General features: G+C 36.0%; 1 protein-coding gene across 2 annotated transcripts in view; it reads left to right on the plus strand.

The window, feature by feature from the left end:
• The window catches only part of TRAPPC10 (trafficking protein particle complex subunit 10), a 43083-nt gene that overhangs the window by 24860 nt on the left and 2459 nt on the right, over positions 1-15764 (plus strand). For both annotated transcript variants that reach the window (XM_049834831.1, XM_049834832.1), the window contains exons 12-22: positions 64-204; positions 2213-2325; positions 3429-3943; positions 7698-7839; positions 8994-9152; positions 10061-10290; positions 11562-11662; positions 12103-12229; positions 13079-13249; positions 14532-14709; positions 15112-15306. In XM_049834831.1, the coding sequence (XP_049690788.1) occupies positions 64-204; positions 2213-2325; positions 3429-3943; positions 7698-7839; positions 8994-9152; positions 10061-10290; positions 11562-11662; positions 12103-12229; positions 13079-13249; positions 14532-14709; positions 15112-15306 (2072 nt within the window). The remainder of the gene's footprint in view (positions 1-63; positions 205-2212; positions 2326-3428; positions 3944-7697; positions 7840-8993; positions 9153-10060; positions 10291-11561; positions 11663-12102; positions 12230-13078; positions 13250-14531; positions 14710-15111; positions 15307-15764) is intronic.

Genomic DNA, 15764 nt, shown 5'->3' on the forward strand with positions numbered 1-15764 from the left:
AGAGAGTTTTCATGGCTGCAAAGGTTCTTATGTCACTCTGTACTCATTTCCTTGTTTTTAAAGGAGGAAGAAAGGTCCACAGAAGGCAGAAATCTATCTTCAAGGAGCACTGAAAACTTACCTTGCAGAGGGCTGGGCATTGCTCGTCACACATACAAGAAAACAGTTAGCTGAATGTCAGAAACACCTTGGGCAAATAGAAAAGTATCCTCTAAAAGGCGGAGCCAGAAAAATCAAGACTGGAGAAAATGATGCTTCTGATTATTTTTCTGATGTATCTCTAAAATTTATTTAACAGTACAGACTGCCAAACATCAGACAGCTGAGTTATTTGTTTCCATCATTGCTGTTATTTATTTTTTTCATTTTTATTTTTTTAATATCTGGTTCACTTAAAACCTTTCGCATATGGTTGCTGCTCTCCATTTTAAATATGTCTAGGCTCTAGAGAGTGGTGCAACATGGGTAGTGTGAAGTTTGTCATTAGTTTAGCAGATACCATGGAGGTTTTTTATGATTCTGTTTGTACTTCATTATGGAAGTTTTTTTATGTGATACTGTTTTTTCATTTGGTAAATTTAGCATTATAGTGTCTTCCTGTATTAAGGAGCTTAATTTCTGGGCTTGCTTTCTATAACTGCTACTACCTTTTTCCTGTATCTGCCCTGACAAGGACTCTTCTGGTATTTCTAATGGTGACTTTTTCTGAAAGTTAAAACAGAGGCTTGGAAGGTGAAAATCTTGTGGCTTTGGTGTGGTGTGTGGTGTTTTAGTATTTTTTGCTATTTTTTATTTCTGGCTTTAATCTCTGCTTCAGAAGGGGAGTGGGAGTTGTTTGCTTTTACGTTGTGTAAAAGCTCGGTCTTCAATGTGTGAATGAAATATTCTCTGTAAATGCCACTTAAATGCTAAGTAATACTTTGACAGAATGATTTGGCCCAATCCTAACGTTTGACAGGCTTCAAATTCTTCGTTTTGGTACTCTGCATTATTTTCACACACCAACTCTATCCGCTGCAACTGTATTTGTTTAAATATTAAATCTGTCTGTGTTGCTGTACTGTTTCTACTTTAAAGATGAGAGGGGTGTGTGTGGGGACTGGCCTTGGGTGTTTTGTTGTATTCTTTTTGGCTTTAGAAACAGCACAATTTGAATTCTGCTTTTCATTTTAGCCCCATGTGGTGTTGCCTAGATTTGGTAGCTAAATTAAGTAACTTGGTTGTATCTAAACTGTTGATGTATTATAGCAAAATGGCAAATTTTCATTATTTTTTGGTGTTTTGGGGGGGAAGGGTACTGCTTTCATTAGTGCCATAGTTATAAGGGGAATTCCCCTAGGTGTTCCAAACTGGGGTGGTCGGCTGAACAGAGTACTTCCTGTAGGACAGTTCCTGTGGAAATTGCAAGGAAAGACAGCTTTTTTTTGAATGGTTCTTCTAGCTTTTAAAAAAATTCTTGGGGTTTGGTTTTGTTTTGTTTTCTTTGCCTAAGAAGCTCATATTTTAGTCTCTAAGTGAGAGTACTAGGACTCTTAGTGTAGCTGAAAATCACTTGAGCTTTTGGTTTTGTTCTTTGGCTTTTTTTTTTTCTTTTTTAGAACTAGGCTTAGAAATTGTAAATGTCTGCCTCCATTGAGAATTCTTAAATCGCTTTCAAATACTCTTAAATTTTTCTGCTTCAGTGCAAATGCTCTTATAGAATCTGAGCCACTAATATCGCAGTCTTAGCTAAATACTTAAATGAGCATTTGTATCCCCAGCACTCAAAAGTATAAAGAATGTTTTATGACTTAGTTATGGTAGATGATGCTGTAACAGCTGGCAGATTCTCAGCCAAGTAAATTGGAATATAATCAAATACTTAAGTTAGTTCTAAATGGTGGGCAGTGTAATGCAACACACTGGGTCTTTAACTTGCATGCTGCATTTATTGTCAAATAATGAATTTTCTATGCTCACTAATCTTTGTGGGAGAAGATTGCACAGGTTAATAATGGATCATATTTTAGTTTGTCTGCAAAAAGTAGAGATTCTGCAATATTCTCAGATTACAGTAAATCTTCCATTATTTCTTTTCTAATAGAAGAGTATGGTGATGATAAAAGCAGGTCTTGTATTAAAAGATTAGAAAAGCAGTACTTGAACTGTCTCTTTTTCAGTCAAATTTCTGAATGTTATAAGTTTCTACCTCATGTTTCCTTAACTTTGTTAGTTATCTTCAAACAAGCAGCCTTTTAGCTGGTGATAATCACTTAAAAGAAGATGAACGAAAAAGCTTTTGCCAAGAAATACTAGATTTTGCCAATCACCAAGCAGAGAATCAAGGTAAGTCTTAATACTGAAAAATACTTACTCAAAACTTAAGGTTTAATACTTTAGCTGCTCTAATCTGATCTTTCCCTAAAAGTAGATTGGAAGGCTTTTTGTGATTGTTTTCATTCCCTTGTGTGTAACTTCTGAACCAACATGGTTCTTTTCTTGTCATCTCCAGAACATTTATAAAGCTTCTGTAATAATTAAGAATAGTCAAAGATGAAAGGGTAACTAACATTTTCATCCTGAATACTGGAAAGTCTTTTATTTTTTCCTTCACTTATCTGTTTCTCTGCTTTGACAGCTCATAATTTATCTTGTGTTGGGTTTTTTTCAGTTCCTACCTTAACTTTCTTTCTACATTGCTGGAATGCAGATGGCAGCTCTGTGATGATACTGCTTTGGTTTTGATGTTAGATCTGTACCCATCCACTTGCAGCTTATTATTTTGACCGTCCCTTCTCTTCTCTTTATTCTTCTTGCTGCTTCAGTAATACCTTGTCCTCGGATATTAATCATAATTCAAATTCATACGGGATACTACCTGTAGATCTGAAGACTGTTCATTTTTATGCAGAAGTTTTTCTTGATGAATGGATGTACCATAAGTAATATGTTATTTTAGACTTGCTTTTTAATTAATTTTTTGGTACTGCTTCAGTGTTGGTTTTTAGAATCTAGAAAAAAGAATGAAAAACCCTTGTATGGTAAAGCTGATGGCTCAAGGCACCAGTCCAATCATTAGTTTCTTAAACTTGTACTTGCGCTTGATTTATACACTCTGGGAAGTTTGTCACTTTATGCTACTGTGTTTGTCTAGAATACTTTATGTAGTAGTGAAATGCTAAACTTCTGTTTAGACACTATCTCTTAGTTTAGCTGTCCTTAATAGCCTGAATACTAAAATTGTAGTAGATGTAACTGTTAGAAAACATGTAAGTCTCATTTCTATGCAAGATAAAACTAAAATGTGGAAGTATTGATTTGTTGTGAAAGGATTCATTGTGAAAAGTTGTTGATCCGTTAAATTCTAGGAGTTAAGTTTTTAGGAGAAAAGATTTGCTGATCTCCACTAGTGCTGGAGAAGAATAAAATCCCTGTTTCTATCTTTCCAGGTCAAAAAGTCATATTGCCTATGCACTCCTTTGCGCAGTTGAAAACTCTCCATTTTGACCCTCCAAATGCTGTTGTCCATGTGGGTGGAAAGTTGTCTATTGAGTTGACTTTGCTGAGCCAAATGCCCATCCCTGTCCAAGTGGATCAGATTGCCATCCATGTTCACTTCAGCATTGAAAAAAATAGTTACAGAAAAACAGCTGAGTGGCTCACTAAGCACAAAACTTCCAATGGTGTTATCAGCTTTCCAAATGAAGTTGCAGGCTTTCCTTTCTCAAGAAACAACTTGCCGGCACTGGAGCTGTATGAAATGTATGAACGGAGTCCCTCGGATAACTCTTTGAACACAGCGGGAATTATATGCAAAAATGTGCACATGCTACTACGAAGGCAAGAGAGCAGCAGTTCGCTGGATCTGCCCTCAGGGGTGACTTTAGAAGATGGGGCTCATGTGTTGAAATGCAGCAACTTAATACTGGAACCAGGGGTCAATAAAATAACATTCAATACTCAGGTATGTTTTTATAGTTGAGTGAATGTAGCACTCATGAAAGAAGAACTAAAAAGCACTGGCTGAGGAAGAGCATAGTGCTGGCAAGTGGTGCCTGTATTGCTTCCTGTTACAGCTTGGGTGATGCCATTCCCCTTGTGGCTTGCTTTTTGTTGTTCTAGACCTTAATTGCCCTTGAAAGAAGGCTGTTGTGTTTGTGCCAAAATGTACAGGTGACTCTCATATTTGCAGTCATTTGAGTCTTCCAAAACTTATTTTAAACATCTTGATTATTGCTGCCGAAAATTAAACTGATAAATTCATATAGAAGGTGATGTACTGTTCATGAAGTCTGCCTTCGCTGTTGCGCTTACTGAGAATTAAGTTTAAAATTTTTGATGGGAATGCATTTTCTAGCCCTTAGTGACTGTGTGGTTAAATTTGCTTGATAGCCTGTTCTTCACTGTGGAGGGTGGTAGAATATTTTTTCACTTGGTGGATGTAGTAAAACTACCTGCAAGAAGCATGACAAAGTTAAGGTCAGCTTCAAATATTTGAATTTAGAAGATGTCTGAATTAAAATTGCACCCATTATGCATCCTAATCACATAAGGAGTGAGAAGATGGGAACGTAAGGATTCTCTGCTACAGGAAGCCTAAATCTGCATGAGCAAACAGCTGTGAAAATAGGGTGTCACCATCTAAATGCCACCCTCAGAAAATGTATTACAGTCCTGCATCTGCCATATAGTGTTGTATATGTAACTCCCTCAATTCCCAACTTATACATGCACTCTAAGTCGGCTTAATACTTGGAGTAATCCTTTTTATCTTTCCATTCTTCCCCTGGCAAGCTAAGTACTCCCAGTAATTGCTAAAATATTTAAGGACAGTGGTGCTTATCACTTCTGTTCATAATGCATTGCTGCTAGATGCATAGTACCTGGAAATCAGCAGGCCTTGAGTACCAAGCCTATTGGTCGGTTGTGGTGGTGGGTTTTGGTTTTTGTTTGTTCAGGGTTTGTTGGTTGGGTTTTTTTGATTGTTTGTTTGTTTTAAACTGCCACTCATTCTGTGGCCTTGTACTTTGCTGATCTGTGGTTTGTTTGCTTGCTTTAATGAAATGGGGAAAGGCATTTACCTGCCGGTTTAGTCCTAGGAAGTGAAATGCCAAGCATTTTCAAAAGTGAGACTTTACCATGTGTTTGGCATTCCAGGAACAGGAGCTTCTGGCCTCAATTATCATGTTGTTCTGTTCTTTGGGTTTCTTTAAATACCTTCTATCTCCCTCCCCACCTCTGTAACCCTTCATAGGGAAGTATTTAGTAGAGTTCAGTGCTGCAGTAGGAAACAGAGTAGGGAAAATTTGAGTGAAGATGCTGAGAAATTCAGTGCAGCATCTGAATGATTAACAAAAGATGGGGCAGCCCAGTGAGGAATGCAACAGGTGTTTCAGAGCTGCTTCATTTTCTGAGTGTTATCCAGCCTGTATATAGGAAAGGGTATGGATACTATGAAGAGAGAAAGCATTTTGCAGTCACATATGGTATATATGCCTGCTAGCTTTGCCATTTTCTAATTGGTTTAAATTAGCTTTGGTCCCTTTTTAAAACTGTTTTTGAAATAAGAATCTACCTATCAGATTTTGAAGACTAAAAATTGATAGCTAGCATATTTTATAAAATATGCTAAATTCTTAGCATATTTTAGGTGCTCCACACCTGAGACTTTCTCCTTTCTTTTTTTTTCTTATTTTTAATTTCTGTCTTGTTGTAGAGCTTTGTTTAGAGTGAAGCTTTCTATAGGCTTACATACTCTGCTTTTTCCGTTCTTCCAGCGCTGGGGCAGAAAGCACTAGAGAGATGTGCTTGGTATGTGTGCACACGCACATTGTGGAACCTGTGTGGATAGCAGGTATCTCAAGATGGAAGTTGAGTTCAAGTCCCTGATGATACAATGTGAAAAGGCAATAATGTCATCTGAACTCCCTACTGACCTAATTTTTTAGGTTTCTCAATCTTTCAAACGATTCGGAACAAGTTAATAGGATTTGGAGATGTCAGAGGTCTTGGTGGCTGCAAATGTAGTTTTCTGTACAATAAATTAACACGTATGTAGAACTGGATTTCAGGTGAAGGAGCCTTACTAGAAGAAAGCTGTAGAGACTGTTCTGAGCAGGGATTTTGGCTTAGTGGGACCAGGAAGCAGTCTGAAACCATGGAAGAAGAGATATGGATGAAAAGCTAGATACAGTTCTGCTTTAAATTTGCCTTGTTCTCCATGCTTCTGGTGGCTATTGGAGGATGGACAGTCTTATGCTTATAACTCTTTCCCAGCCTTTCTTTCTTGAAAGAACTTTGCATGGGAAGACTGCTCAGTGTGAATGCTACTTATCTTTGTACAGTTGTCAAAGCATGACTTACCTGTCCTTAAAGGGAAAATCTGAATATGTTAAAATCTTGACAGTGTATTACTAGATAACGTGATGAAAGCTTCTCTGGATTTGAGCTGCAGTATTTACAAACTCTTTACTAAAAATCTGTTATCATTGTAGTAGTATACTGTGTCACTGCTACTGGATTACATAGCTGGCCAGGGGATGGAAACTGCTGACAGTTTTCTAAATTTTCTTACAGTAATGCTTAATTGCACTACTTTTGCAGAAAGAGGAATGACTGTGTTTCTAAGATGCAGAGGGAGTTTGATTCTTTCTGTAGATCATAGACTGATGATTAGCATTACTTATGCTGATAGCAATCTTCCCATGTATTCTTTCAAGCTGTAAATGAGATCAGAAAGCATTATCTGAATTCTTCAGACCGATGTTCCCATCCCATGTTGAGGTTTAAAGTATGTATATATTATGAAAAACTTTACTAATGTTTTTCTGTTTATAAAGTATTCAAGGGATAAAATTTAGTGACTTTAATGCCAAAAAGCATAATATTGAATTTCAGTCAGGATTTACTTTGTAAATAACTGTGTAAGTGAGGTTTGAATGTTGTTACAGCCTTTCTTCATAACTTCTAATCTTAATCTTTAGTTATACCCAGCATCAATATTTATGTATTACATTGGAAAAAGAAAACATTCCCCATTTCCTAGCAGTAGTAGCTAAGAGCAAATAGAATCAAGAATAAATACACTAGCAGATGTTGCAGATTTGCTTTTTATAAAGATATAAAAAAACCATCCAGAATCCTATTATTCAGTGTAAGGGAAGAGTTTGAAATTAAATATGTATGCATTACTTTTTTGTAAGCATTCACACAGGGCTGGGGGAAGTGTGTGAAATCGATAGCTTGAGCGGAAAGCTGTGCCTTATATAAATGTTGTAGGATTTTATGATTGTTAGCCAAATAAGCACTTCACTGCTTGCTAAATATCATTTCAGTACTTAATAAATATAATCATAATTTAACGTATGTGGCACTTGGAGGGGGGGCGAAAAAACCAACCAACAAACAAGACAAAAAGCACCCCAAAATAACAATTTGACAGCATAGCTACTATATTAGAATTCTGATTATTGGTACTTGTTACTTACAATGTTTTTTTTCTTGAATTGGCCAGCACTCTAGAGCTTCTGTCTTAATGGGGCAAAAGGTGCTCCTTTGTGAAAATCTTGTCACTTACTCTGAGAACAACTCTGTCATTTTAATTTACAAATGCAAAATATCTGATAAAAATAAGCTGAAAACATGCTGTTCTTTAGTAGACTGTATGTTCTAGAAGTATTTCCTAAATTGAAAAATCCATTCAAATGTTTTCTTCAAAGGCCAAAGAACCTGGGACATACACGCTCAGGCAACTGTGCACTTCAGTGGGAAAAGTACAGTTTGTCCTTCTTCATATTTACCCAATTGTGCAGTATGATGTATATTCTCAGGAGCCCCAGCTAAAAGTGGAACCGATGACTGGTAGGTACAGTTGCTGTGCTGAAGTTGTTTTGATGATTTCTGTTGTACTCTTGTGGGACTAGATAAAGGGTTTTCTGACTTGAATATTACTCAGATTTTTTTTTTGCCTTACTCTTAATTTTGAGTCTAAAATAAATTCTCACTTTTCAAATTATCCATCAAGTATGCTTTGTCAATGATGGCTAGTCTTCAACAACTAATTCCAGTGCTTGGCTCTGAAACGTAGTGTCACTTTTGAACATGAATTTGAATGTGTAGTGTCACTTAAATATCAGGTATGATTTGAGCTGCCACACTGATTAGGAGAAGTGAATATTTAAATTTGTAGTTGACTGAGCTCCTTATTGGTTAGTTCCGTGACACTGCAGTCTCTTTGGTATTTACAAGAAATGTGTAAGAACTGGGATTCTCTACTAGAGGTGATAATACAAACTTGTTAAAAATTTAATACTGAATACATCCATTGGTTTCATGGATAGCTGAGCATTACTTGTAGGGTTTATTAAAGTTTATAAATGGAAGTTAATAGTGATTTTATTTTCAGGCTATTTACAGAGGCAGTTGAGGAGTTCATATGCATTTTGTACTATCATTCCAGTTACAGAGGTTGCAGTGTGTGGCAAATGTAGGACAGGTGTATTGGGCATTAAGCAAATTAACTACCCCTATGAAATTGATGGTTGTGATTCAGATACTTGAAAATCTGTGTGCATATTGGCATTATTGTTACCTTGATTATGTAAATACAGCATGTGGGCATGACTGGCATTGTTGGTGCAAAAATTTAAAGCTGTCTACAACCTGGATAACTTAACAAAAATCTTAGTAAATTCTCTGGGATTATTGTATTTCACTGAATTCTTTGCTGCCAGAGCTACACAGTATGTGAGCCAGCTACTCTAAGCCATCCAAGAAACAGTGGTTTTGGTGACTCAAGTTGAAACAACCTGTTTCTCCACACCGATGTATCTGAACTAGGCTTAATGTGTTGCATAACCAAATCCCACACTTTTAAATTACCCTAATATGTGTCACATTGTCTGGGAATATTGCTAACAAACCTTAGCACTGCTAAGGTTTGTTAGCAATATATTGATAAGTAGGTCTACTGATAAGTACTGGAATCTGTTAACAATTTCTGCTCTCTTCTTCAGATAGCCTTTTGGCTGGCATTCCCCAGAAGGTGAAATTCACAGTGACTACTGGTCACTACACCATGAAGAATGGGGATGCTTTGCAGCTCAGTAACGCAGATGCCATGCCTATTCTGTACCATCCAGAGAGCAAGGCAGTGATCTATTCTAACACGAGAGGTAAGTGATGAAGTAAAAATAATCTTTAAATGGCTGAAAATTCAATAATCCTGAAGTAAACCTGTACTTACAGTATTAAGAACACTGACACTGTCTTTTTTCAAATTACTATGCAGGCTCTGTTTTGACTAGACCATTTCTATTGTGAAGTAGCTGTAAGTAGGTTTTTACATAGTGCTCTGTGTAAATGGAACATTTCATTTAGCCAGTGTTTCATTTAAGCAGATGACGTCCTAGTTCCTTTTTTCTGAGCATAACTACTGTAGTCTCTTCAGTTGCTCAAACACAAGCAACATTTACATAAATGGGAAGAACAGTCTTAATAGACTTGACGAAATTAACAGAGGCATCCCATATGTAGTATTTTAAAGACAGATGATGAATGGTGACTAAGAATAGTGATGCCTGTGTGTTCAGTGAGCTGTAAGTTTGCTTGAAGTGAAATTTTGAGACTAAGGAGGTGCAGGACATTGTAAAAACTTCAATAGGTGTCATATGATGGACTAAAGTAGCTCTTTAGCTAGTTTGAAGCTTGTTATCAAATTGTCATTTTAGTTCTTTCTTGAACCGTGGAAGGGACTACTGCATGGAATGTGATGGTTACCTTCCTGCAGTTTAAGAAGGATAGAGCGTTATTACTGGGAAGGGTGAACAGCAGTGGTATTTAAGATGTGTGGGTTATAGCTCATTTGAAGAGGTTACCATGGAGTTATATAACATGGTTTCTTGTTGGTGTTTTTGCAGACATGGAGGTCTTGCTAGGAAATGGTTATGGCACCATGTATTTTTCTATGACACTTAGCTTTTTAGGCTAGATTCATTACTTAATTACAGATTAAAATGGAAACTGGGAAGGGATGAATGTGTTATTTTAAAACTACTTTTTTCCCCATTCTATACAACTATAGAAAAGATCTCAGAATCATCATTAAGGATTCAGTCTTCTGAAAAGATCACAAGCATCAGTTTGCCAGTAGCTCCTGCATATCATGTGATTGAATTTGAACTAGAAGTCATGTATTTGCCATCAGCCACAGAATCTGCAGTGGAGAAAGAAAATACTACAAATAAAGAAGTTCACAGAAAAAACAAAGAGAAGCAGAAACAGGACAACTGCATGGCTACTGTTGACCAAAAAGTAAGATGTAATTTAATGTTTTTATTACAAAATCTATTTGATCACAGGGGTGTGCCGTTCACAAAATAGAAGTGGTGGTGATGGAGGGGGGAACCTGCTTGCATTTAACTAATTTTCCCTTAAAAGATGTACAAGCAAAAACCATAGCAAATGTTATAAATGTGAAGAAAACATAAATATAAACAGAAATAGACACTATGTTTATTATATTGCCAACTGTTCCACTGGCTAGTAATCTGAGTTTTAATCTTCTAACACTTGCAGTTTGTAGAGGATGAAGTATACTAGTGTCTTTGTGAAAGGTGGCATGGTGGTCTTCAAATTCTCCCTTCTAACTCATAGGAAAGATATTTCTTCCACTTGCAAAGAATCTGTACGCTGTGTTGAGGTACTTAACGCTGTAGTGTTTCAAGCTGTCACCTTATTTAGTTGGAGGTAACTTTTCCTCTTAATTTTCATTAAGAAGGGGGAATAAAATAAGTAGTACGGAAAGAAGCTCTTCAGCTGTGACAGCAAAATGATCTTGAAACCATCACCTTTCACAATGTTACTCCTTGTTAAAATTGACCAAGTGTGCTGCTATGTATTCTTGTATGTGAAGAGTCAGGTAAAAAGGAATAGCTATAGCGTAGCATTGCTAAAATATGATGTGATAAAAGATTTTTTTTTTTATTTTTTTTGCGCCTCTCTGCATTTAAAAAAAAGTTGTTATATATATATATATGCTTTATAATTGGAAGAATGGCAGCATTCGCTTCAGTAGAAATTCTTTAGTTAAGTGTGCTGCTTCAAGCTAAAACAAATATACCTTAAATACATTTTTTAAAATATTTTGAGCTTGTATTTAATATATTAAAGTATTATAAAGACATTTCAGTAATAGATCATATAGCAATTTATTTGATATTGACCTTTTACCAGATTATTGTATTAAGATGCTCTTGGTATTGTTAGTGTCCTTTTATCCTTTCTTTCTTCTATTCCCCTTTCCTTTATTTTTAGTCTTCAGAACTGGGTATGTCAGTTTCCACAGGAAAAGCTTCTTCAAGATTTCATATCCCGCTCACAGGAAAACAAAAACCTAATGTCTTGTCAGATTAATTTTTGACATACTGATCTTTTAAAATTTTCTTTTTTTTTCTTTTTCCCCTTCTGGATGCACTAGATGTAGACACTTGCTGAGAAAAGTTTTGCTTAGAAATGAGAAGAAAAGCAAAATCGTTATGCCAAAGACCATTACAAATAAGAACTTTGTTCCTTTTTTCCTTTAGGTAACCATTGATTGTCCTTGGTCAATTTACTCCACTATTATTGCATTAACATTCTGCATACCTTTTAATGCCAAGCATTCCTTATTGTCAGCTGGCAAACGGTAACGTACTCATTAAGTATTTATTGTTTCTTTCTTCTTACAAAATATGAAACTGAAGTTTCATAAGTAATATTTATAGCAGCCTTTTTTTTTTTAAGTTAGGCTTTTGTTATCTTGCACAAACTTCCAATGGAAAGCTGTGTATTTCCTCTAGTGTTCTTTCACAACAATAAAACAAATTAGTGGTTTCAGTTATTTTGGAAATAAGACTAAAAGATAAACCAAGCTAACCTATTTCTGTGTAGTTACTTGTTTTCATTTAATATGAAAGATGATGTTTTACAGTCTTGTTTCTACAGACTGTATTGAAGAAAAGATTGAAAGAAACAAATATACCTGCCATTCTGTTTTTGCTTGAGCTGTGCACTTTGAAAACAATCTTACACACTTTCAATGTAACTATTCAACTTCTGTTGAACAAACTGTGTCATGTTTTTCAGGAAATATGTGCAAGTCTGTGTACAGAACTTGTCAGAACTCTGTTTCCAGCTTTCAGACAACAGCCTAAAAAATTCTGCTGACTGTACAGATTTGCAGCTGGTACCTCTGAACCCTGAATCTCAACAGGTAAAGATTCACTTGGTGGTTTATGAACTCATTGGCAGGACAGCTAGACGAAAGTTCTCGTTAGTAAAATTATTAGCATTTCCGCACATAGATTTTTTTGTAGTAAGTAAGGCTGATAGTTGATGTTAGGTTAGACCTTTGTAGTCCTCTGAGTAGCTTTGATTCTTAAAGATGCTTAAGAAGGCATTTACACCTGTAGATCTCGGAATAAATTCTAAAACTTGCAAAGATTATTAGGTAAGTTTTCAGACTTGTCCATTTGTCTCATGCAAAGCACCATATACCTGCTTGAACAACAGCTATACAAATGTAGTATTGCTAATATCACTGTTAAGATTTAATTTGTTCATCATATAGCTGCAGTTTGTTATTAGGTTTTAGGGAAAAAAAATCAGGTAGAGACTGTTTTCAAATTAAATACAGCTGTAAACTAGTTAAGTTGCAAAACAGTCCCCTTGAAGTTTCTTTCAGCCTTGTCTGAACACAATACTAAATTGGCCATTCTTGGTGCCTAGGAAAAGTATATACTTTACATTATTAATATTTTTATTAAATTTGACTTCTGAATAAAACATTTTTCACACATACTTGAATGTGAAGTGTTCCCTTTTGAAACATTGGTTCTGACAGTGAAACGCACCCCTCCTTTTAATTAGATGTGCATTGTTAAAAAAAAATTACTATTAGTTATTTTGGTTGCATATTTTCCCTAATGATTTATTTAACACTTAACAGGTAATTTGTTTTTATAAACTATATTAGTGCCAGAACAGACAAACATATGTATGTGCATTTCTGCTTCTTTCTCACAGGAAGGAAGGAGCTAATACTATAAACATTCTCTTTCAGGTCATATACAGTAAGCAATCAATATTCTTTGTATGGGAATTGAAGTGGACAAAAGAGCTTCCTCTCTCCTTGCAGTGCCTGTTTTCAGTCAGCTTTTGTCCAGCTACCTCTGAAGAACAGTCTCTTACCCTGAAGCCGTTCACTTATGAATTCCAAGTGGAAAATTTTTTTGTAAGTACTCTTCTAAGTATAGCATATGTTAACTGAATATGGTTTCCTAATATATGGAAAGGGAAATCAAAAAAAATACATTAGAAAACTTCTGTTTACATAATGAGATCGATACCTACTTAGAATCATTGGAAAGCCAGTTTGAACAATAGAACTGAAGCCTAGTATGATATGGTGGAATCATATACTTGCCACTGGAATGGGGAGGGGGTGGAGGGGAAACGTAACACTTGCTCAAGTGTCCTTGATCTTGTTTCATTGTTTTTCTGTGTTTTTGCCTTCCTGGGCTTGTGCCATGGAAACTGCCCTTGGATTACTGAGGATTACTGAGCTGCTTTTTCCCTGCTGGCTTAAGACTGCGCTCTCCAAAGCAAATTGCAATTTCCAAAAAATCTTTGCTATTGAAAGCATTTGACTTGGTTATTGTAGTGCTTGAGATGAGCTCCTCTAATGCAATATTTAGGGTTTTGTAGGCCATTAGCCTAAATGTTTCTTCTTTCCCTTTATGGACAAACTTTTTATTCCTTTGATCAGTTAGGAAGTGTATAGGCTAGATGTAACTTCCTATTAAAGGAATTCTATCACCATTATTCAATCTCATCTCTAAATTCAGTCTTGTGTTACCCTTTTGGATGCAACATGAGAAGACTCTCATTTGGTTAAATCCTTTTGTCTGTTTTCAGTGTTGCTATGTTTTCTACCTGCTTATTACAAAGTGGCATTGAACAATATTTTAGGTATTTGTTTACCTACTGGCATCTCAGTAGCATTTGTTGGCACCTGTATCAGCATCTTTCTGGAGTTTTTAAAGAGAACTAACTGCATTTGAACAGTGTGTGTGTGGGGGAGCTTGGTAGAAATTTAATTTTGTAGTAATTAAAAATTAGCTCTGATAATGTGAACACCATTATTCTGGGGCCTGTGATGGTAAGAGTGATGAAGTAGTTCTTCTGTATTACTCAGGATTTGAGTGATGTGTCTGGAAAGTGAGGAGCCAAGAAACTAGTACAAGTTTGTTTGAACAATATGAAGACTGGTATCCATTTAGGAGCATTGAAAGGCTGAGTTAAAGCACAAGTGGAGGGGAAAATGGTGTGCTTGTTTTCTCAAACTGAGCAAGATAATGAAGTGAACATTACTTACAACTGAATCTTGCATTAAAAAGGTTTAATGGATGGTAAATGTAAAATTAAGTTTGTACTGTATCAATTGTCCAGTTCAGTTTAAACACAAGTAAAATGCCCCTTTTTTCTTGATAACAGCACTGTTTTCTTCCTGACAGACATTGTATCATGTGAAAACTGAGATTTTTCCACCATTGGGGTCAGAGTATTGTAAAACAGGTTCACTCTGCTCCTTAGAGGTGTCAATCACCCGACTTGTTGACCTCTCAGAGGTTGACAGAGATGAAGCATTAACAGAATCAGATGGATATTGCACAACAAAACTTATGTATGAAGGTAAGACTACTTTTCTTAAGGATATTGATGAAATTCCCCAGTTTTGTCTTGATAACAACATCTGCCAGACTTTTCTATGGCATATATTCTTGTATTGTGAGTATAGCTGCTCAGTAAAGCAGTTTTCATTTTGCTAGACTGAGAGTATTTTATTTTTTCCTCATTAAGCTCTCCAAGTGGAATATAAATGCTGTTCAGACTGGATGGATACTTGCTTGAATCCCAATTATGGTCCCTTTTGTGTAGGGCTGTTATTCTACCTTGCACAGCTCTTCACACATAGAAGCTGGTGGGCTTTTAGATGTTGCTAAAATACTGTTTTTAAAAATGCTCTGAAACTATACTGACGGTTCTTCATTTTTCAGAAAAGATCTTTATAGTGTTTGTTCTTTATTCTTACAGTTGTTGACAACAGTAGTAACTGGGCAGTCTGTGGAAAAAGTTCTGGAGTGATATCTATGCCTGTAGCAGCTCGAGCAACTCACAAAGTACACATGGAAGTGATGCCCCTGTTTGCTGGATATCTACCTTTTCCTGATGTCAGATTGTTTAAATACCTCCCTCACCATTCTGCTCACTCCATGCAACTTGATGCTGGTAAAGCTATCTTGACTACATGGCTACTTACAGAAATGATCCTGTTTCTCCTGTGTTCTTGTGTAAAGAGAAAAGGCGAGGAAGTATATTGACCAAGTACTCATAGGTGTCTTTGTTACTTACCTTCGCTCACAGTTCTGATTTGAAACTTACAAAATGTTGCTGTAAGGGGAACTTTGAATTCTGGTTGCAGCCTTAATCTGTGAGGAGGAATAATAAATGCATTGTTTTCTTATATTTCCTTTAAAGATTATTGTGCAAATTAGTTGTCACTGGATTTATAGTCAAGTGAAAACTGTTTGATAACCCTCTAATCCTGCGGTTTCATTGTCTGTAAAATGCACATCTACTGTGTCTTCATTAGTTTTGAAGTTTTTTCCCAGTTTTTGAAAGGATTAAGTACGGAATAAAAGAACTGCTGAAAATTTATGACATATAAACCAGATTAGATGAAGAGT

This window comes from Accipiter gentilis, chromosome 32 (assembly GCF_929443795.1).
Source record: "Accipiter gentilis chromosome 32, bAccGen1.1, whole genome shotgun sequence".
NCBI classification, from domain to species: domain Eukaryota; kingdom Metazoa; phylum Chordata; class Aves; order Accipitriformes; family Accipitridae; genus Astur; species Astur gentilis.